Raw genomic sequence first — 23,628 nt, 5'->3', positions numbered from 1 at the left:
AATTGTCATTTTTCAGAGAGGTCACATAGCTAAGAGATAAAAGCTAAGAAGGGACTCAGCTAAGAACTCAGGTTTTCTAAATTCCAAAATACATACTTTCCCCATTATTTTATGTTGCTTTCTACACCATAAGAGCATTTGTAGAAAATCTACATGTGCTGGAGTTTGAAATGGAATTAGATCAAACACATAGGAAACAGAAATTAATTTGTAACTAAAATCAAAGCTAGATATTTAGGCTTACCATGAGGTAAAGGACAGGAAGGATCCTAATTTTTAGTACTATGTGATCACATATAAAATTTATTCTCCAGGGGCACAGAGAATACTACAAATGTGACAAAACAGTCTTCTTCCACCCCTGTGACTATTATACCCACTTTTCCTCTCTACTCTTCTTTTTTAAATTTTTTTTGTTTATTCATTTTTGAAAGACAGAGAGAGACAGAGCACAAGCAGGAGTGGGGCAGAGGAGAGGGGGTGGGTCACAGAATCCGAAGCAGGCTCCAGGCTCTGAGCTGTCAGCACAGAGCCCAATGTGGGGCTCAAACTCATGAACCGTGAGATCATGACCTGAGCTGAAGTTGGACGCTCAACCGACTGAGTTACCCAGGCGCCCCTCCTCTCTACTCTTAGTGGAATGCTAGTCTTCTAAGTTAGATAAAACGTTTCCATGGATGACAATTTAAACACCCCTTTTACCTTGGAATGAATATATAATATAATATATATATATATGTATATGTATATGTATATGTATATGTATATGTATATATATATTATATTATACATACACACATACACATATATACACATTTATCTTCTGAACTAGAGTTAAGCAACTTATATGGCATGATAATTACTTAAATTTCCATCAAAAAGACCAAACATCATCGGGTACATAGCAGAAAACAAGTAAAATGACTTCCATACTGAACAGAATGTAAATGGATTGCTCTGGTCAACTGTCAAAACCAAAGGAACTTGAACTTGAAAGAAAAAATTGTAAGACAGGGAAATTCTCCTATGAGTTTCAGGTATGGTGGTAACAAATCCTCAGTTTCCTAACCCACGGGCAGAAGGTTAGAGATTTGACAAGAACATACCATATTTCTCTGCAGAAGATGGGACAGCCTGAGAATTTGGGACTGGTAGAACGGGAATCAAAAGAAGCATGTGGGTACAATACATTAATTCTATTGAATTAATATTTTGATTTCATTCAGTTTTTGATTTATAAATATTTTTTTTTAATTAAAACTCTCAAAATATTGATGATTTGTTAAGATCCATACACTAAATAATAGAACTATCTAATATTTTCCAGCACCTATACTTTGTACCAGACACTGTTCTGGGTGCTACCCTTGGATAAACTTATTTATTTCTCATTATAACCATAAGTCCATAATAATATTATTTCTATTTTACAAATGAAGAAACTGACGGCAAGAGTGCTTTTGCCAAGATCAATAGCCAGCATACAAACTAGAGAGTCAGATTATTGGAATATTTGCCTCCACAGTATATTTTCTATATTAAATGACTTCTAATGATAATTTCCAAACTCAATTTGAATGCATAATTTGCACATAGCTCATTAGATAACTTAATATATATTGTATGACTTTATTATTTTTTCAATCACTGAGATTAGCCGCTAGGTTAATGTAATGCATGCAAAATGGTAATACATTTACTAATTGAACAATGCAATCAAAACAACATTGCAGAAAAGTAGTAAATATAGCCCTTTTCGCTCCCTGAGCAGCACCATGGCGGTAGGCAAGAACAAGCTCCTTATGAATGGCGGCAAAAAGGGAGCCAAGAAGAAAGTGGTTGATCCATTTTCAAAGAAAAATTGGTATGATGTAAAAGCACCAGCAATGTCTAATATAAGAAATACTGGAAAAACACTAGTCACGAGAACTCAAGGAACCAAAACCTCATCTGATGGCCTTAAGGGTCGTGTGTTTGAAGTAAGCCTTGCTGGTCTGCAGAATAATGAAATTGCATTTAGTAAATTCATGCTAATTACTGAAGATGTTCCGGGCAAAAACTGCCTAATTTCCATGGCATGGATCTTACCCGGGACAAAATGTGCTCCATGGTCAAAAAATGGCAGACCATGATTGAAGCTCATGTGGATGTCAAGACTACCGATGGGTATTTGCTTCCTCTCTTTTGTGTCAGTTTTACTAAAAAATGCAACAATCAGATTCGGAAGACCTCTTATGCTCAGCACCAACAGATCCACCAAATTCAGAAAGAGATGATGAAAATCATGACCCAAGAGGTGCAGACAAATGACTTGAAAGAATTTTTCAATAAGTTGATTCCAGACAGCATCGGAAAAGACATAGAGAAGGCTTGTCAGTCTATTTATCCACTTCATGATGTCTTCATTAGAAAAGTAAAAATGCTGAAGAAGCCCAAGTTTGAATTGAGAAAGCTCATGGGGCTTCATAGTGAAGGTAGTAGTTCTGGAAAAGCTACTGGGGATGAGACCGGTGCTAAAGTTGAACGAGCTGATGGATATGAGCCACCAGTCCAAGAATCTTTTACAATTCAGACATTTAATGATGACAAATAAAAAATCTTATTTGTGAAAAAAAAAGTAGTAAATATATAATCCAAAAAATTCATTCATCACGAATGACCTCCTTTCCAAGTAATAACACATTTTTTAATTATTTTTTCAAGTTTCTTTATTTTTGTTGAGAGAAAGAGAGTGCAGCTGGGGCAGAGAGAGAGAGAGAAGGAAAAAGAATCCCAAGCAGACTCCGCACTGTCAGCACACAGTCTGATGGAGGGCTCCAGCTCATGAACGGTAAGATCATTACCTGAGCTGAAACCAAGAGTCGGACGCTTCCGTGACTGAGCCACCCAGGGGCCCCAGAAAGAATACATTTTTAACATAAAAGTTCTTCAAGAATTTGTGAAAATAGCAATTTTAAGCCTAACAGATTAAGGTAGTAATATGAGTGTCTAAAAACTGCATTTGCATTATTAAGGCATATTGTCTCTTTAAAATCTTTGTTTCAAAGCATAAGAGACTCTTAAAAACTGAGAACAAACTGAGGGTTGATGGGGGATGGGATGGAGGGGAGGGTGGGTGATGGGTATTGAGGAGGGCACCTTTTGGGATGAGCACTGGGTGTTGTATGGAAACCAATTTGACAATAAATTTCATATATTGAAAAATAAATAAATAAAATAAAATAAAATCTTTGTTCCAAAATATTTATGGTATGTCTTTCACACAAACTCACTTGCACATTAGAAAAAAATTAAGTTAGTGCTTAATGAAATATATTTGAGGCACATGATGGATATATGTGCACAAAATACAAAAGCAGAGCAAAAAATTTTAAAGATTGTTATGCTACTTAATTCTCATTAATTCAGCTTTTCCTAGTAACTATCCTACCTATTAACTTGATTTCCACCACCTATAAGCTAATAAGAAAACTTCTGTCAGGGGCGAATACATTTGTTGATCCCTGTGAGATTAAAGTCTATTTAGATATATATTTTAAACAGGTTTTCATATCACTAGAAAAAAATGTGGTCTGAGTGCATCTTTTTAATATTTATGGGTCTCCACAATGTCAAATATCATTCTTCCTATATTTAATTCTGATAAGTAAGACACCATTTTCCAGTTGTGATTCCTATCTCCAGCTACATTGTGTCACAAGATAGTTTACATCCAGTTATGACTCTCCTTTAGACTCTCTTTCTCTGTTTCATACAGCACAAGGATAAATAATAACCTCATGTAGGAAAAGAAAAATGGTACCAGAAGCAATTACTGTACCACATACTGAGTTCAATGAATAATATGATAAAACTCTCCTGGGCAACTTTACTGATTTCTCATATAGTCTTAAATCTCCACATCAGCATTTGCTAGAGGTAAAAGCACTTCATTTCACTGGCATCTGTAATAAAGATTTGTCAGCATTTCCACTATCAAACCCAGTTTTAAGGAACCCAATAACTCATGTATTTTTATCTGCATTAGACTGGGAGTTGGCAAAGAATATAGCCAAAATGAAGTTCTAAAAAAGTAAAATATGTTTTAAGGTTGAGGGGAACAAAATGTTTTATTTAAATATAATAAAACTTTAAAATTCTTAAGTTATAACTCACATATCCTTCAGACCTTATCTAGACCTAAATTATTTTTTCATATGCTAACCCCTGAACTATCATTGCCATACTCATGATATTCAAAAGACAGGTACATAAAAATGCAATTTAATTTTATAGATGTATAAACTATCCCTTGCCATTTCAATGATAAGGCTAAACTAATTTATTTATTTATTCAAATACATATTGACTATTGTGTACCATTTTAGGCATCAGATATACAACAGTGAAAAACAAAACAATACAGAAAAGTTTCTGCCCTTCTGGAACTCCCAGTCTAGTAGTGAATTTGAGACTCTTGTCTATTTTATAATATTCTGTATCATTCACAAGGCTACTTTGCTTCATTAATTACCAGGGAGGAAATATCAACATACAGTATACCTTTGAAATACATGATTATGTTTTATTTTAGAGCAGGACCTATGACACTGTGGCCCTTAAATAATTTATTTGGGAAAACAGAAATGGATACTCAGCCTCAATCTTGTTCTGAATTTACCCTCATAACAAAACAACTTTTAAATGGCAACCAGCTGAAACTCCAGTTGCTATGGGTAACAATATTCTCAATTAAAAACAGTATAAGCATTTAAGAGATATTTTTAATGTGTCTTAATTTTTCCTTAATAAATATAGGGTTCTCTCCCTCCCTCCCTCCCTCTCTCTCCCTCTCTCTCTGTTACACACACACACACACACACACCTTTTTTATTTTTCTATTTTTTAATTTATTTTATTTTGAGATAGAGAGAGAGAGATTGAAGCCTAAGCAGGCTCCACTCTGCCAGCACAGAGCCCAACATGGGGCTCAAACTCACAAACCATAAGATCATGACCTGAGCTGAAATCAAGAGTCAGACACTTAACTAACTAAGCCACCCAGGTGCCCCAACCAATACCCTTTTTAAAAAATAGCATTCCTATGGGTCAAATGAAAAGGGCAAAATGGTTACAATAATAACATCAGGTTAAAATAAAATTATAGAGATTAAACTTAAAACTGAGCAGTTTATGTGTTCCTGAGAATCATTTATCTCCCTCAATTTTCTTAGTCTTATATACATACTTTGTGTATCCTATCACTGCCCTCAGACTAAAAGCATTAAGTAATAATACTACAATAGAGCAACTTGGTTTTTAAAGAGTGTGGAGATTAAGATGGAGGCTGTGAAGTTGATTGGAAGTGGAAGGCTAATGAATAGGCATCATGAAAGGTAGGGGCAATGCTTCTGCTGCCATTGGCTCCTGGGGAAGGTGAGTCAGCTCTGTAAAACTATACAACTTACACATTAACATAAGGGATTAAAAAGCAGACCTCAACATCTTGCCCTGGAATGCAAAGTAGAAAATTATTCCTTTAAAAGGAGGATTAAGGATGAAAGGACATTATCATGGACAGCAATACTAAGAAGATGGGTATTTCCCCAACAAACAAGTTATCAACTCACTGTAACTATCTGAATATGGTCTATACTACTGCCCTCATAGGAGATACTTCTGGGTAGATTAAGAATACATAATGTGCAATGCGACCTGGAAACAACAACAACTCATGATATAATAATGCTTTCTAATACTAATGTGTATTTCCAATTAGCATGTTTTGATTTTAAGTAGCCGCCATCATGTCTGTATGGAATAGTGACCTATAAGTAAAAACAGCAACTATAAAGATAGTCAATGAATTACCATTCTCTTCCACAGTACAATTCTAAGTTTAACAAAATACATGCAGCTCCCTATATCTACATTTGATAACTTCATGATAAAATATAAATGTAAAATATTTTTGTTTTTCACCTAATATTTTATCTACCAACCCATCCATCTATGCATTCATTAAACATTGTTATGTTAATTCTATATAAAGATTTCTAGTATAGAGGTCAGCAAATTTTCACTTAAAAATCAGGTAGCGAATATTTTTGTCTTTGTGGATAGTAAGGTTGCAACCACCCAACTGCCATTGTAGAGCAAAAGCAGCCATAGGAGCAATGAATAAGCTGGCAAAACTGTCAGTTTTTAGGGATGCACATTTTAGGAACTCTGGAATCTAATAAAAAACTTACAACAACCAGGGGGGATGCTTTGTAAAGATAAAAACTGCAGAATTTTGGTAGGAGAGCTCTGTGGCATATCAATGTACCCTGTTAACTATTGTCCTCCACTACCAGTTCTGTAGCAGCATTGAAGATGGCAGCCTGCATTCCTGGTGCAAGTTGTGGGTACCAGAGGGAATGGTATGGGCCCATGTTCAAAGAAGGGAATTCTGTGTTTTGACCTGAAGGATTGGCTCAAGGGTTTGCCTTTGTTTCACCTACACAGGAGCTTCCTGAGGGCTGAAGCTGCTTAATAGGTGGTGTTTTCATGAACATGTAGTGGCAAATATATTAGCCATTTCCTCCTGTGAAAGATAACAGCAGAGACAAGAAGCAGATCAAAATGCCTGAACAGAAGAAAGAAATACTTCCCTGAGGAAAGAAATACTTAGAATTAGTGCTATACAATGCTCCTTCATAATCAAGGAATTCTAGAAGCCCACGCACATGCCTATGGCAGGATGTATGCTCAGGAAAGACCTGGGAAGACCTTAAGCATTTACCTTTGGCTGGGCTTCAGGCTCTGTGTAAGCAGGAAAGGAAGAAAAGGGTATAATTGTAAACTGCTTACCTAAATGAACAGTGAAAACTAAAAACATTTATGAAAGAAGGTGAAGAACACACAAATAAATGGAAAGATAGTCTGTCTCCATGGACTGGAAGAATTAATATTGTTAAAATGTTTATATTCCCCAAAGTAATCCACAGATCCAATACAGTCTCCATCAAAATTCCCACAAGATTTTTCACAGAACTAGAACAAATACTTCTAAAATTTGTATGGAACTGCAAATTACCCCAAATAGTTGCATAATCTTGAAAAAGAACAAGGACAGAGGTATCATATCCTCTGATTTAAAACTCTACTACAAAGTTAGAGTAACAAAACAGTATGGTATTGGCATAAAACCAAACACACAGATCAATGGAACAGAATCGAGTTTAGAAATAAGCTCATGCATATATGGGAAATTAACTTATGACAAAGGAGTAAAGAATATACAATGGAGAAGACAGGACCCAACACTGTGAAAGAAACTTTGCTAGGATTAGTAGACTGCTGTTGTCCTTTTGAAATTCTTAATACCTTTCTAACACGAGATCCTCCTTTCATTTTACACTGGGGGTGGAAATTATGTAGCCAGTCCTATATGCAATCAGGAATGAACTATTGACTTAAACAAAGAGTAGAGTAAATGAAAATATTTTGGAGAGAGAAAATGATTCATGTGGATGCTGAAAGAATGATAGTCATTCTCTGAATCACTGTATGATCTAAGTGAATAGAAAGTGTGAAACAAACAAACAAAAAAAAGATAGGGGGAGATAATATCATGAGGACTTAAGTTAGGAAAATATTCCTGCAAAATTCTGAGAAAACTATCTAGATGTAATCATTGTGGATCATCAGTGTTTGAATTCATATCCTGCTTAGAATGACATTCTCTTTCCTGAGATTATTTTTAAGCATCTAGCTAAAAGTCAATTTTGATGTAGGAAATGAGGTTAGAAATTTTTCTTAAATATTCTCCCTTTAGGTATTTTCTCAGTATTTACCTACTGGATAAATCTGAACACATGTTTGGGAGAGTGATGAAGCAAACCAAAAGGAGGAGGACATGATTTATCACATGATTGCAAAGTGGAGTTTTCAATCATTAGGATTCTGTTTCTTATAATTCAGTGCAACAATTTGAGTTTGAAGGCTGTCTTAGAAAGGATCCAATATTAGCTGCCCTCTAGCTCTATTTACATTTCTCCGAAAAGAGTGGAAATAAGATGATTAAAAAATGGATTAGAATACTAACTGGTTTTGTACCCTCACCCTTCCCCAGGGTTGAACAGATAATGGCAACCTCTTCGAGATCACTGAATATGCATGTGAAACAGTCATACAAGAAAATCCTTGTGCAAAGAGAACTATCCATCAATGGTCAGTAGTAGTTAGCAGCATATGTTTTATGTAATAGATGGTGAGCTTAACATTCAGCTGCTGCCCTTTGTAATGAATAAAATCAACAAATGTTTACTGAGTACCTATCATTTAAAAGAAAATACCTACTTTAGAACAGTTGCTTCTCCTATGCACGTTTTTAATTTAGTTGAAAATACAGAATTTGCACAGAAAATGCAAATTAATAATATATGCTTTCATGTAAGTGCCTAAGGAATAAATTGTATAGATAAAAGGACCATTAGGTGCCAGCAAAAGGAAAGTAAAGATGTCCCAAAATGGTTAGATAAATCATCCCAGAGAAAAGGCCACCAGAAAAATGGATTGTAGAGTAAGTACAAATTAGATAAATGGGGAGAAATAAGAGTTGCTCCAGCAAGAGAAATGAAGTGAGTAGTCATAGAGAAGAATCTTACTGGTGCGTGGCCTGAAGAAAAACAATGATAGTTTTCATAAGAGGAAGATGTTTGAAAGCCTTGGGGGAAAATCATAAATGTGAGCACTATTCATTTATCTAATTTTAGATTGCTTTGCATCCATTTAATATTATCATTTACTGGTAATTTTGTGCCAGGAACTATGTTATATATATTTTTTTCAAATTGTTATCTTTAATACAAACTTCAAGTTGCATGTTATTATTACCCTTATTATAAAGTTATGGTAACCTGTCCATGGTAAAATCATCTACTTAGTGGCAGACTCAAGAATCAAACCTAGATTTTCTGACTTCCATTTGTCCTTGCAACCTACAAAAAAACCCCTTTCTCAATTAGGTATTTAATTCAGATACCAAGTATTAACCAATTGTAGAAATGGTCTGTTCCTATACTGTTCATTGGTGGGTTCATCCAATCATACATTCCTTGGATTTGCATATATAAGTAAATTTCATCATATTTATCAACAAGGACTTCAAAATTATTATGGTCTAACCTAATGATGTCCATAGTGCATTCTTCTGGGAAATCATCCCCAAAGTTTTGTTTTCAAGAAAACATTCTGCAATTAAAAAGATGTAAAAATTCTACATGTTTTCATTCTTTTGAGATATCCACAATACATATGAACTTACTAGATATTCAGTGATAAAGACACCTTATAAATTTACATTAACTCAGTATTTTCCAAAAACTACTTGGGGCGACTGGGTGGCTCAGTCAGTTGGGCATCCGACTTCAGCTCAGGTCATGATCTCATAGTCTGTGAGTTCGACCCCTGCTTCGGGCTCTGTGCTGACAGCTCAGAGCCTGGAGCCTGCTTCAGATTCTGTGTCTCCCTCTCCATCTGCCCCTCCCCTGCTCATGCTCTGTCTCTCTCTGTGTCAGAAATAAATAAAAACATTAAAAGAAATTTTAAAACTACTTAATCACAGAATAGTTGTAGGGTGTGCCTGTGTCACATACCTATCAGAACTGTAGAGCATACTCTGAAATTCTGATGTAACCAAATAATAAACATGGAATGTTATTGCTGCAGCGCATAGAAAGTGCTTGCTGTATTATGAAAGTGGTATTTTGTCTATGATGTCAGAGAGTTTCATATTTACCAAAAATTGCAAATTTAAAAGTGCAAAAGACAAAATATAAATTTAGACACTTTTAAAGAACACAAAGCTGTGACGTATAATAAGCACATATTTTATGGTCTGTGGCTCTAGTTACATTTGAATGAAGTATAAAATATTATACATACAATATGAAATGTTTTCCAAACAGCTATGTGCCAAAGGCATTTCTTTTCTATTAGTTCTCAGATGAAATGGTGAAAAATATTTTGTTTGTCCTATATTGGTTTATTCAACAAGATGGTGGAAACAAACTCATGAGTTGTTTTTTTTTAACCAATTACCACATAAAACCAAAGCTAAGAGAACTCAGAACATAAAATTTATAGGACCCAAGTTAATGATACTCATTCTTGTTTAGGCATCTAATTAATGACATAAATTAATGGCATAAATGCCTTATAAGAAGTGTACCTAATGAAATACATTGACTGATAAATGGATAAGGGCCTGGGGACTCACACATTATTCAGGATTTCTAGGGGAAATCATGTTAGTGATGACAGTAAAGCAAAATACGTAGACATTTTCTAACAGGAGAAAAAGTCTGTACCTTTCTTTTTGAGTTATTGTGGTGGGGTTAGGAAATAGTCTGTCATTAAGAGTACCAGTTAAATTTCAAATAAAGAGAAGCAATTAGGAATCAAAGTCAAGTAATCAAGTTGGGATTGAAAAAATGAAGATCAGAACCTGGGAATCAGATATTGATCAGATAGTAAAATTAGGTTGGGGGTACCTGGCATAATTCAGGACTTACCAGTCTTGAAAGTCTCATGATAGTAATCTTACAACTACCCCTCCTCAAAATGGATAAATGATTCTTGAACCTGACTCAAAAGACAGTGTATTTTTTTCTTTATCTTCCTGTGGAGACCTGAATTTATAGTTGTTTGTTAAACCAGAAAGAATGTAGCAAGTTTTAGAAGAGAATCCATAGAAATACCAGGAAAGGAAAGAAATATGCAATGGTGTAGATCACTGAAAATACACATGTGCTCTCTAAGTTGACAATGTCACCTATATTCATGATGCCAACTTCCATCTAGTTTGATAACTCCAAATCTCATCTCCAGCCCAGATCATTCTTCAGTTATGGGACTACATATCTAACTGTCAACCAGATAAATATACCACATGAAATTTAAATATATTTAAAATTAAATTCATCTTTTATTACTCCAATTCTGCTTTTTTACACCAATAATGTTTCCAGCAATGTTTATCAGAAAAATAAAATTCTTCCTAACCTCTGACCTCTTCTTAAACTCCAGTTTGTAAACTGTTACTATAGATCTTCAATTCTCTACTCTGTATATATTGTGATTGATAGCCAACCCTTCAGATATTGCCATAGTTTGGACTTTATCAGCTCTCACTCTCGTAATATTCTCCTGGTTGTTCTCACCAAATCTTATCTCATGAACTACAATTCTATCTCCAATTCTAAGATTTTTAAAAGTCCTGTCTTGATAATATTTGTTTATGTACTTAAAATCTTTCAAAATTGCACCATCATAAGTAGATTAAAATAAGACCTACCAAACTTCTACTCTTTTATTCTGTTGCCCGCCTGCTCACCCTCATCCATCACTTCCCTTCCACATTCTCTGTGCTCTAACTGTAGTGTATTACTTATAGTTATTATAGCTCAAGGATTTGTGAAAAGCAAACACTGGCATTGCCTCTCCTAGCTCTTTACCAAAGTAGTTCTGAGGCTATGGGCAAAATGGAAAAGCTCACAACAGTGAACAGTAAGAATAATAGAATCTTGCCAAAAGTTGAGGGCATGGAATCAGAAGTATACAGAAAATATGTGTGAAGGATAACTGATATTGTTGGTATGTTGTAAAAACACTAGAGCAAAGGCATAATCATCATCAAAAATGGCTTCGTTCTACTTAAGAAAGAAAGCATGTTATATTTGGCTCTAAAGAAATAAGTTGTCAAGCAGAGTGAAAAACAAGGGCTGGATGTTGTAATGAATTCTAGTTAAAAAAGAAGAATGACTTCTTGCAATGGAAAACTGTAGATCCAAAATTCAGTCTGCTTTCTTGTTAGACACAGGTGACACCACTCTTTGGTCATTGTATTAGTGTGTTGACTGGCAGGGGAGGGTGGTCTAGTTGGTCTACCCATTCAGCTGGAACTCATGACCTTTTTAAGTTTAATTATTGACAATATACAGAGTTATAATGCAATTGATGAAGAAACTCCACCTATCATTTTGAAAGAATTGACATTAAATATAAGGAACAGGAAACCAAGCAGTCTTTGTCTCCTGGAGGCAGCTGGAAAAATGTTTTAGTCTGTTCTCCATGAAAAGCCTTTGCTCAGAGATCCATATCCTGTACCAACTAGAAGAAAAATAGATAAATTCCCCAATACATTTCTAGAAAATTATTCATCCTCTCATACCCAGACCCTTGCAGAAAACTAAAGGAGAATTTGAGTCTAAGTGACTCTGGATTCAGAGAAATTAGGAACCATGTTAAAATCTAGAGGAATAAATTGAAGTTTACATCAGTCAGGGGTGCCTGGGTGGCTCAGTCAGTTAAGTGCCTCTTCGGCTCAGGTCATGATCTCACATTTCGTGAGTTCCAGTCCCACATCAGGCTCTGTGCCAACAGCTCAGAGACTGGAGCTTGCTTTGGATTCTGTGCCTCCCTCTCTCTCTGCCCATCCCCTGCTTGTATTCTGGCTCTCTTTCTCAAAAATAAACATGGAAAAATAAACAAATAAATTTAATCAATTAATTAAGTAATTAATTTAAAAAAAGTTTACATCAGTAAAAAATAAGTTCTCCCTTCTTAATTGAGAATGCTAGCTGCCAGGCTGTAGGATTCCTTTCAGAACTTACGCAACAAAGAGAATAGATACATAGATTTAAGTATTCGTTAGACCTTCCAGATGGAAGGCCAGATCCATCTATGGTGCCTTACTTTAAAGTGTGAATGGACATTTGAGTGAAGCCTCTAACATCAAGATAGAAACAAAACAGAAAAATAAAAACACAGATAAAGAAACAATATAAGGGGTAGACAAAAACTTCAAAAAAGCAAATATAATAGATCAACGCTACTAAGAAAAACCAGAATGTATGAAAGCTTTTAAAAATTAAAAGTGAAAGTAAACATAAATAAAGTGCACTAAAAAGAAATGAGTTACCAAGCCATAAAAGATATGGAAGAATCTTAAGTGAATTTTGTAAGTAAAAGAAGCCAATCTGAAAAGGCTATATACTGCATGATTCCAAATACATGACATTCTGGAAAAGACAAAACTATGGGGACAATAAAAAGATCAATGGTTGCCAGGCATTGGGTAGGGGGGTTAAGAGACAAAGCACAGAGGATTTTCAGGGCACTGAAAATACTTTATATGATACCCCTGATGGTAGATATATGTCATTATACATTTGTCCAAACCCACAGAATATGCAACACCAAGAGTGAATCGAAATATAAACTATTTGGGTGATTATGATGTGTCAGTGTAGTTTCATCAATTGTAACCAATGCACCACTCTGGTGGGGGATGTTGATAATGCGGGAGGCTAAGCATGTGAGAAGGTAGAGGATATATAGGATATCTCTGTACCTTCCTCTCAATTTTGCGATGAACCTAAACTGCCCTAAAAATTATCTTAAAAATATAAACAGTTGAAGAGTGCCTGGGTGACTCAGTCAGTTAAGCGTCCGACTCTTGGTTTCAACTCAGGTCATGATCTCGTGGTTTCATGAGTTCAAGCCCTGCATCGGGCTCTGCATTGGCAGCATGGAGCCTGCTTGGTATTCTCTCTCTCTCTCCCTCTCTGTGCCTCCCCACTTGCACTGTCTCTGTCTCAAAATAAATATATAAACTTAAAAAATTTTTAAAAATACAAACAATTGATGGACTAGAAGACAAAGTTGAGGAACTCTTTCCAAAAAAATTTAATAAACAACAAGGTGAAATTACATGAGAAAATTAGAGAATTATTAAAATCATCTGAGGAGATTTCAAACTATACTAATGTCAGGAGCTCATCAATTAAATTAGAATGTCTGGGTATGGAACCTGGGCATTAACATTTAAACAAAAAACCAAAAACTGTCTAGTATGTACATGGTGCTGAAATATCTAATAACCAGTTAACGGACATGCAGAGGGAGAGAGACAATGAGAAAAAGGCACAGAGGATATTATTAAATCAATAATATTTTGAAATATCTTAGAACCAAAGAACATGTATTTCCAGATTGAATGATCCCAGCAAAATTCTGGACAGGTGCTGTTGAATAGAAACATAATGCAAGCTACAAATAGGAGCCACATGTGTAATTTAAAATTTTCTAGTAGCCACATTAAAAAAAAGTTGGGGTGCTTGGTTGGCTCGGTTGGTTAAGCATGCGACTCTTGATCTTAGCTCAGGTCATGATCTCACAGTTTGTAAGTTCAAGACCCACATCGGGCTGTGTGCTGATGGCACAGAGCCTGCCTGGGATTCTGTCTCTCCTTTTCTCTGCTCCTCCCCTGCTTGTGCTTGCTCTCTCTCAAATTAAATAAACAAACTTAAAAAAAAAAGAGTTAAAGTAAAAGATAAAGTTAATTTTAATAATATATTTTATTTATCCTAATATATCCAAAATATTATATTTCGACATACAATCAATATAAAATTGAGATACTTTTATTCATTTTTAATATCAAATCTTTGAAAGCAAGTGTTTATTCTGTTCTAACAGCATATCTATATTCAATCTAGCTAAATTTCAAATGTTCAATAGCCATGTGTGGCTATTAGCTAGTATACTGAAAAGCACAGATCTATACTCTAGAGAATGTTCAATAAAGCCAATTTTAAAAAGTTCCACACCCCCTATCATATCATTAGCAAAATTTCCAACTTCAGAAATAACAAGATGACCCTAAAATTGTCTGTAGGAAAGAAAAATACAGTCCACATATGAAGGATCAGGAAGCAGAACAACCATGAACATCTGAAGAACTGTAACAAGAGAAGACAAATGGAGCCATGCCATCCAAAGAATTCAACATATAATTCTGTACATAGGAGGTAATGTTTTTCAATATACAAGGTCTAAAATGTTTGCCTCTCATGTGACCTTCTTCAGGATGCCATTATCGCTTATACTCCAACAAATTAAAAACTAATAATAATTTTAAAAAGTCCTAGGATCCAGGAAATGGGTCTCCAGTAAAGGAGAAAGGCAAACAAAATTCTCAGGATTACAGTAAAGGGAAGTCTCAGAATGATAGCTGGGTAAGAGCCCAAGGCAGAAGAAGGCCAGTTTGAACAGAGCACATGGCTTCAAGGTATGCCTCCAAAGACGTAAAAGAAATCTGTATGTAATCCGGTGCCTATGAAGAGAAGCTTTCTGAAGCTTGGTAAGAACATTTAAAGATGAAATTAGTGGTATTTTCATAGAAAGCCGCAAATTGATTTAAAAAAATTTTACCTAGGCCCACCCTGGCCAAAATAAATATATAAAAATCAACCACAAAGGTAAAGGAAGAAATAGTTTTGTAAGCATTTAATTTTGGAAAATAAAACTGGGTAACCAGAAAAGGAGGATTATACCAATGAAAAAAATAATAAGTGTTTTCAAGGAAAAACTCTTGAAAAATAAGAATTTTATATTTTAGCCATTTTTCCATGTAATTTATGAAAAGACTGAAAGTTACCATACATACATACACTCTTCATTAAAAAAAAAAAAAAAAAGGAGAAAGCATTTTCTGACACCAATCAAAGAATAGCCCAAAGAATGGCAAAGTTGACATTTATAAAAACCATAAATACTACATTCAGTAAATCTAAGTTAAGTCTAAATTTCTCTCAATACAGTTAAAGAAGTGTGTAAAATTTAAAAAGAGTTTTCCTGGGCATCTGGATGGCTCAATACATTAAGCACCCAACTCTTGATTTTAGCTCAGGTCATGATCTTATGCTGGTGAGATAGAGTCCCGTGTTGGGCCCTGTGTTGGGCTCTGAACTGGGCATACAGTCTGCTTAAGAGTCTCTCTCTCTCCCTCTCCCTCTGCCCCTCTCCTGCTCTCTCTCTCTCCTTCTCAAAAATAAATAATAAATAAATAAATAAATAAATAAATAAATAAATTAATAAATAAATTAATAAATCTAAAAAGAATTTTCAGAAAGCATATTATTTAAAGCATTATATGATGACTAGTACCTGAATTTCTAAGCCCTGTGTAGTTTGAGAGATGAAGATTCTGTTTGACTCCATGGTGTTCTGTTAACCATAAAGCTATGCTATTTTCATTTAACAAGAAGAAGGAGGAATAGAAGGTGAAGAAGGAGAAGGAGAAGGAGAAGGAGAAGGAGAAGGAGAAGGAGAAGGAGAAGAAGGAGAAGGAGAAGGAGAAGGAGAAGGAGAAGGAGAAGGAGAAGGAGAAGGAGAAGGAGAAGGAGAAGAAGAAGAAGAAGAACAAGAACAAGAACAAGAACAAGAAGAACAAGAAGAAGAAGAAGAAGAATGAGGAGGAGGAGAAGGAGGAAGAAAAGGAGAAGAAGGAGAAGGAAGAGAAGGAGAAGGAGGAGGAAGAAGAATCATCTTCAAAGCTCTTTTCAGAGAAAAATTCAGCCTGTATGAATTTTTCATTAAATAATTAAAAACAAAGTAAATGGAACATTAATATAATAAAAAGCTAGAAAACTGACAACTAAACAACACAAAAAAGCAGGAGGAAAATAAGGAAATAGAAAAAAATAAGTGAAGCAATGAATAGGATATAAACATCTTTTAGTAAAAGCAACAATGATAAAATTTCTTTTAATCAAATCTAAGAAAAAAAATTAAAACACAGAATTGTACATGAGAAAGGAACTTAGTAGGTAGATTATAAAACTTACATGATGACATTATGTGAAAATCTATGTTAATAAATTTGAATACCTTCAAATTATGGTATGCTATGGTATCAATGTATGACATAATAGTGACTCAAAAGAAGTAATAAAATGAATAGGTCAATAACCATAAAAGAAATTATAGTATTTCAGAAATCTTTCCAGAACATATCTAAATAGTGTGGAACTTTTATTTTTAACCTAATATAAAACAAATGATTTCATGATACACAGGCTACTTAAGAGCACAGCAAATGCTGAGAAATGAGTTCCCTTCTTCTTAAATGAAGTTAGCATAATACTGACAAAAAGAAAAAGCCAAGAAAATAGTTATATGTTGTAACGATGGAGTATTCACTACTGAATATACCTAAAAATAATAGAACAAACAATACATAGCTATCCATTGAAATACGTTTTAGTTATAACCAGTAATAGCTTATTTCCAGAATATGACAATGATTACCATTCAGAAATTTATTAATATATTCATCAGAATAATAAGTGTAACTAGAAAAATTAATGATAACCTGTATAGATGTCCAATGTATTCAAAAATATTTAATGGCTTTTATTGAAAAATAATTAATTTGAGGGGCGCCTGGGTGGCTCAGTCGGTTGAGCGTCCGACTTTGGCTCAGGTCATGATCTCACAGTCCGTGAGTTCGAGCCCCGCGTCGGGCTCTGTGCTGCCAGCTCAGAGCCTGGAGCCTGTTTCAGATTCTGTGTCTCCATCTCTCTCTGAACCTCCCCCGTTCATGCTCTCTCTCTCTCTGTCTCAAAAATCAATAAAGGTTAAAAAAATTAAAAAAAAAAGAAAAATAATTAACTTGAAAACTAGGTATAAAAAGTCCTCTTGAGAATAAATCTATTCTCATATAATAACAAGAAAAGAAAAGACCATTAAGATAAGGAAAACAGTCTCAGGGAATGAAGTTCTCACTGAATACAAATAAAAATAAAACAAAAGGAATTAAAAATTAGTGAAGAAAAAGATGAAATTATAGCTATCTATACAATGTACGATTAAATATCTAAATGACTAAAGACAATGAATTATAGATCTCTTAAACATAGAAATATTTCCACAAACTCATAAGTAAGGTCCACAACATGCTATTTTAGAAAATAATCAGCAATACGTAACCATAAATTTTATTTGATGGATATTTTACTGCAATTATGGCCTGTGTCTCCTTTTACCTTGAGCTTATAATATCACTATGGCTTTGTTGTTTTTATGTTGATTTTCTTTTCCTGAATCTTCTCGAGAATTTTATTGGAAAGTTAAGAGGAAGTATATCTTTTATAATGTTGATGAAGACAGCTTCATTATAGACATCTCATGAGTACTTTGATTACAAATTTGCAGACAGTTCTAATAATTTATGCTATAAAAGCAACACCAGAATTTAGAAAAGGAACTCAGTACTGACAGAGTAAATTAAAGATGAACAATAGAGGGTAAGCTTAAACAAAAAACCAGGCTTTTAACAAAGGGAAATGTTAGGCTTTATTCCTTCAGCTTCTGTTCTTCTTTAGATCTGACTTGGGGACCCTGTAGGTAGCCCTTCTACAGCAACTGTCCAGCCCTAATGTCCTGCAGGACAGCTGGTATAGGGGTGCCAAGCCTCTAGCAGGTGAGAAGCCAAACCATGGTCAAATACCTCCTAGCAGAATAAAAAAGTGATATTCTTATGCTCTAACTTAAAACAGTTTGCATTTTTTTTCTCTGAAAATAGTTATTATATTTACCCTAAATTGCTTCATATATATATATATATATATATATATACACACATATATACATATATATATTGTTGATATATATATATATACACATATGTTGATATATATATACATATATATATTGTTGTTATTTAAGAAGATTTCATGAAAATTTTTATTATGATGGTGAGTAATCTTAGAGAGCCTCATTTTTAATTAGCTAATTTTTGTTAATGAGGATGAAAGAAACTGAATCTCATAATTAGAAGTTGATTAAAAAATAAAAGAATTCCCTATCAACATTATGAAATAAAATATATTTAAGTGCTTATTTAGTTGACCATATTTTATAAAGTATTTAAAAAGAAATTCAGAAGTGGAGACTGTTATATTATATATGTGATTCATTTATAAGGCATTCATTTACATTCATTTAAAATGGTATTTTTAAACCTGATGACATTTAACAAGAATCTAGTATCATTAGCATTTGTAAAGATCAATGAGTATTTGGTTTGATAACTTCCTATACTTATCCAAAGCCTGCAGGCAATTTCAAGCCTTTAATCTCACTTCTTTACCACCACTGTCCAAACTCTATTTTATTCAATCTAAAATAGTATTGTTATTTTTTTGTTAGCTAAATTAAGGAAATTTCATCAATGTCTATAGTAAACTTCAATCTTAAAAATGGAAATGGATAATATATTTAAGGGAATTAGTTTCCCATAAACTCAACTACTAGTATTTAATTATATTTTAGTGATTTATATGACTTTAAATGTTGGAAAAATATGTAGAAACTTAACTGGACAAACTAAAAATATTTTCCAATTCACAGTCACAAGAAATGACCAAAAAATATAAGGAGGAGATAAGCACAAATAACAGCACAGTTGATTGTTATTACTCCACTGACAGGACAGTGTTCTTGATTTCTTTCTTTAGCCTCTGCCATTCCAACTGTTGTGCTTTTACTGTCATAGAGCTAAGAAAGGTCTTGCCATTGTCTGAGCCCTGGTCTTTCAAATTCCTTCTATTCACCATAATGCTGCCATCCCTAATTAGCATTCTTGTCAGAAGCCTGTGGTGCACTACAGGTTATCATAATTGGAAGTGAGAATACCAGGAGAAAAAGTGAACAAAACCTAGCAGCTACAATCAGAACAACTTATATTTTTAAGAAAAGACAATACTAAGGATGACTGGTTTGTTAGGACCAAAAACTGCCAATGAGAGAATCTCCACATGTGCTTATGTATTGTTCTCTTGACTGGAAAACACGCCACATTTCAATATCTCAAGATGTTATTAAAGGGACTTTTTGGGTGCCTGGGTGACTCAGTCAGTTAAGTGTCCGATTCGGGCTCAGGTCATGATCTTACAGTTTGTGAGTTCGAGCCCAAATCGGGCTCTGTGCTGACAGTTCAGAGCCTAGAGCCTGCTTCAGATTCTGTGTCTCCCTCTCTCTTTACCCCTCCCCCACTCACAGTCTATTTCTCTCTCTCTCAAAAATACATAAACATTAAAAACAAAAATTTTAAAAGGCACTTTCACATAAACTTCCTGGATAGAAAATGAATGACTGTTATAATCTGGAATCTACGTTTTAAAACACCAACACAATAGTGTAGCAGGCCTGTAGAGCAAAAATTTACCTTAATAACTTTTTAATAAACCATGTTTATTATTTACCTTTTACCTTTTTTTTTTTGTTTTTCAGAATTTAAGTGCAATCTGAAACAATCTACAAAGTTTCCTTTCCTTTCTCTGATTTTGTTTTGCAAGGTTACTAAGCAAAGACATTCTTCTATTTTTTTTTTTAATGTTTATTTTGAGAGAGAGAGAGAGTAAGCATGAGTGAGGAAGGGGAGAGAGAGCAGGAGAAAGAGAATCTCAAGCAGGCTCACATGGTCAGCACAGAGGCCAACAAAGGGCTCAATCAAACAAACCATGAGATCATGACCTGAGCCAAAATCAAGAGGCAGATGCTTGACCAGCTGAGCCACCCAGGCCCCCCCAAGACATTCTTTTTAATAATTCATTCTCACAATACACACACAAATTCTTTAGTGCACAACTGTAGGTACAATCACTATGTTCTTATTTGCAGCAAAATGTGTTTACCTATTTTCAAAAGAGTAACTACCAAAAATTTACGCAATGCCCAAAATATCCAAGTCTTTATTGGCCATAACTGTCATTCCAAGAAAAGTTTTTTTAACTGTATGTCTAGAGAAATAGCTATAGAAATAATAAGAAGGTAATATGTTGAAGTTAACTTAAGAAAAACAGAGTTTTGCTAGTTGTGCTGTTAAAAATATTTCAGGAAAGATACTAATTTAGGGTAATATTGATTTCAGAGGATTTGGCTTAGTGATTATCATTTATATTTAAGTAAATACTGATCTGCTATTTAATTCCTCCCATCGACTGAATTATCAGTTTAGATGGGAAATTTTGGTTTTTACCATTTTTGTATCTATTTTGGCCATTAAGTATTTCATTAGCTTAATTCCTTAGTGAAAAAGAAAGAGAAAAAAAATAAACCTCAAGCTCAAATCAATCAAATGTGCCATTTCACTGCTTTTCCAGTAAAAGGTTTGATGGGAAAGGAGACTGCACCTATTAGCTAATCTCCAAACTGCATCTCATTTCTGAATCTAATTTATTATCCCCTTACATGAATAATCAAGATTTGACTATACACAAGTTATTGCCAACATCTCCATTCATAGATGACTAAAGAGAGCTCATTATCTCCCTTCCCAACGTTCTTATCATGCTCTGTGGCAAGGCTAATGCCACATCTCTTAGACTTTTAACCTGAAGTCCTCATCCATATTCCTCCACTTCTTTCGCCCCACATGTAATCCACCCCCAATAAATCTCATACTTGATTTTTCAATGTTGCCATCTTTTCCCTTTCCCATTTGATACAATGCCTCTCTACTCAGACTCTATAAATGTCCCATTCCATAGTACCCACAAACAAACCGTTCTCACTTGTTCAGAATGTTCCTTGACTCACTTTTTTGCTAAACTCTCTTAAAAAAATTCACCTTATTTTCTGTTTTTGTTATCTGAATTGTGAATATGGGGTTTAAAGAGACTGAGGTATCTAAGAAACAAACCTCTGCTCTGAATGAATAGAAAAGTACTGGAAACATGAACAGAGTTTGGAAGAGGTGTGGTAAGGCCTGAATTGAAGGAGGAGGTTTGGTGCATGTTAAGTTTGATACTGAACATCCGCTCAGATCAAGGATGCAGCTGAAATTTAGATTGTATAAGTTTACATGGTTCTATTGTGATAATATCGTTGACAATGAGAAAGCTAGAGCAAAAATACTGCATTTCCATGTCGTTTGCTGTGGTTTAGCTGAACCAGAGATTCAGATTTCTCTCTTCATTCTTCCATACCAAACTTAATACATTGTTCATGATAAAATAAGCTTCAAAAAAATCACAATACTGAAAATAATGTTGGCGATGGAAAACAATATCACAACAAAATAAAAATACTTAATATTTATTATGTTGGCATTTTTAAAGCAGATTTAATAAAGAAGGATGAAGAAAGCACATGTGTGTGAGAGAAATTACGTGGTTAAAAAAGGGAGGTTCTGGTCACTTCCAAAACCTTAAAAATTAAGATCCTAGGGTTTTAAAAATTATGCCTAATTTCACATTAAAACAGCTTTCTTTCTGTATGGTGCCACCACTGATAGTTTTATGTTTATCTAGTTAATCTGGAGACTCAAGAGAATATTAATAGTTATTTGAAGTAAAATACGTTGAGCTATTAAAGCATGAGCAAGAAAGAGAAATGCAGTGCCAGCAGACACCCTGAAAGAGAAGAAACAACATGGTAGAAAAGGTTTGGTTGCTTTTCAACAAGCAGGTAGCAGGAGTAGGGTCAGAGGAGTCTGAGTTTGAATGAGGCACTCTCATCTCAGACGTTAACATTCAAGTAGTACTTGTGTGTGTATATTTACTATATCTTTCTCAAATTATTTTGATCTTATTATCTCCACAATACATGTTTCAAACTGCTTAGAAATGGTGTAGGGGTTGCTAAGAATGAAAACCTTTTTCTTTATGAAGCTGCAGTATCTGGGTTTCCAAGCCCGGATGCTAGCAACTTATAAAGAAGAACCACATGCTTGACAGTCCATCTGTGACAATGGGAAGAGAAGAATCAGAGGGAAAATGTATTGCAGTGGCAGACTTGAAGCCCTAGAAATCTGCTTTTGTTGATGTTATGGCAGAAGCCGCAGCACCATTTAGGGGATGATTCGGTCACTTCATCTTTTGTACTGTGAAACCTTCCCATTGTCCTTGGAAGCTTGCTCCCAGATAAGCCTCCTGTATCTGTGGGCTGTAACAATAAAGCTTTACAAGCCTAAGCAAGTAAACTGGATACTGAACTATATAACCTTCCAGGAGGTTATATAGGGAAAAAATAAAAAAATAAGACTAAGTTGCAGATGCAAACACACTTTTTGAATTCATTGAGCAACCAAGAAGAAAGAACCTTCTTAAGAGAAGTGATTTTTCTAAAGTAACCAAATTCATAGTCATTTGCATGTTGAAGTGCTACTAGCTATGAAGGGAAAAAACATGTACAGTGGCATTTAAGTGTTAGTAATCTTTTGATGGATAAAAATCAATTATTATACAGGAGTAGCACAGTGGGAAACACTCAACATTTTTACACAGGCCTGAAAAAATCTACTGAAAACCAAGAACTCAGTGGTAAATAAATGAAGTTAAATAAATATTCAGTCACCTGATGCTGCTCCTAGCTAGTGGATCCATAGCAGTGAGGACAAAAGGATCAGATTATAAATAAGATATAGGACACGCTATTCTCTAAGAGCACTCTATGCCTTGTTCTAAATGAGTATTTTTGTTATTCATTTTGGTAATTAAGAATCTATGTTTTAACAGTTGCTATGAAATAAACTCGTCATAAATGAAAACATGATTCTAAGGTTAAATTTTTAGTTCCATTAATAACAAAAAACAGAAGAAGCAAGGGAATTTTAATAGCAACTGAACTTGAAATTCAAAGGCCAGAGAGGTAATATAAGGTATATTAAGAAGAGGGTATGAGTAGACCGAAGCTTTAGGTCCAGTCTTGCAGGTGGAGTTACATAAATTTCCAAATTATAGGATATCCTAAGTCTTCATTCAAAATTAAACAAAAAAAATAAACACTTAAAAATGTTTAAGGCTTTCTAAAATG

General features: G+C 34.4%; 2 protein-coding genes across 7 annotated transcripts in view; one reads left to right on the top strand and one right to left on the bottom strand.

The window, feature by feature from the left end:
• GRIK2 (glutamate ionotropic receptor kainate type subunit 2) overlaps positions 1 to 23,628 on the bottom strand; it is a 661,616-nt gene that overhangs the window by 218,419 nt on the left and 419,569 nt on the right. The gene's annotated exons all lie outside the window — the stretch shown is intronic.
• On the top strand, positions 1,733 to 13,984 carry LOC123608777 (40S ribosomal protein S3a-like). 2 transcript variants are annotated; one of them, XM_045499153.1, is made up of 2 exons: positions 1,733 to 1,972; positions 13,927 to 13,984. In XM_045499153.1, exons 1-2 carry the CDS (start codon positions 1,776 to 1,778, stop codon positions 13,967 to 13,969), a joined length of 240 nt encoding a protein of 79 aa, XP_045355109.1. In that variant the 5' UTR covers positions 1,733 to 1,775; the 3' UTR covers positions 13,970 to 13,984. The 2 variants fall into 2 exon arrangements, with proteins under 2 accessions (XP_045355109.1, XP_045355108.1); XM_045499152.1 differs by lacking the exon at positions 13,927 to 13,984 and having other exon boundaries at positions 1,733 to 2,356.

The sequence above is a fragment of the Leopardus geoffroyi genome, chromosome B2, assembly GCF_018350155.1.
Source record: "Leopardus geoffroyi isolate Oge1 chromosome B2, O.geoffroyi_Oge1_pat1.0, whole genome shotgun sequence".
Lineage (NCBI taxonomy): Eukaryota > Metazoa > Chordata > Mammalia > Carnivora > Felidae > Leopardus > Leopardus geoffroyi.
Note: the sequence above shows the minus strand (reverse complement) of the source record. Positions and strands in the feature narration are given on the sequence as shown.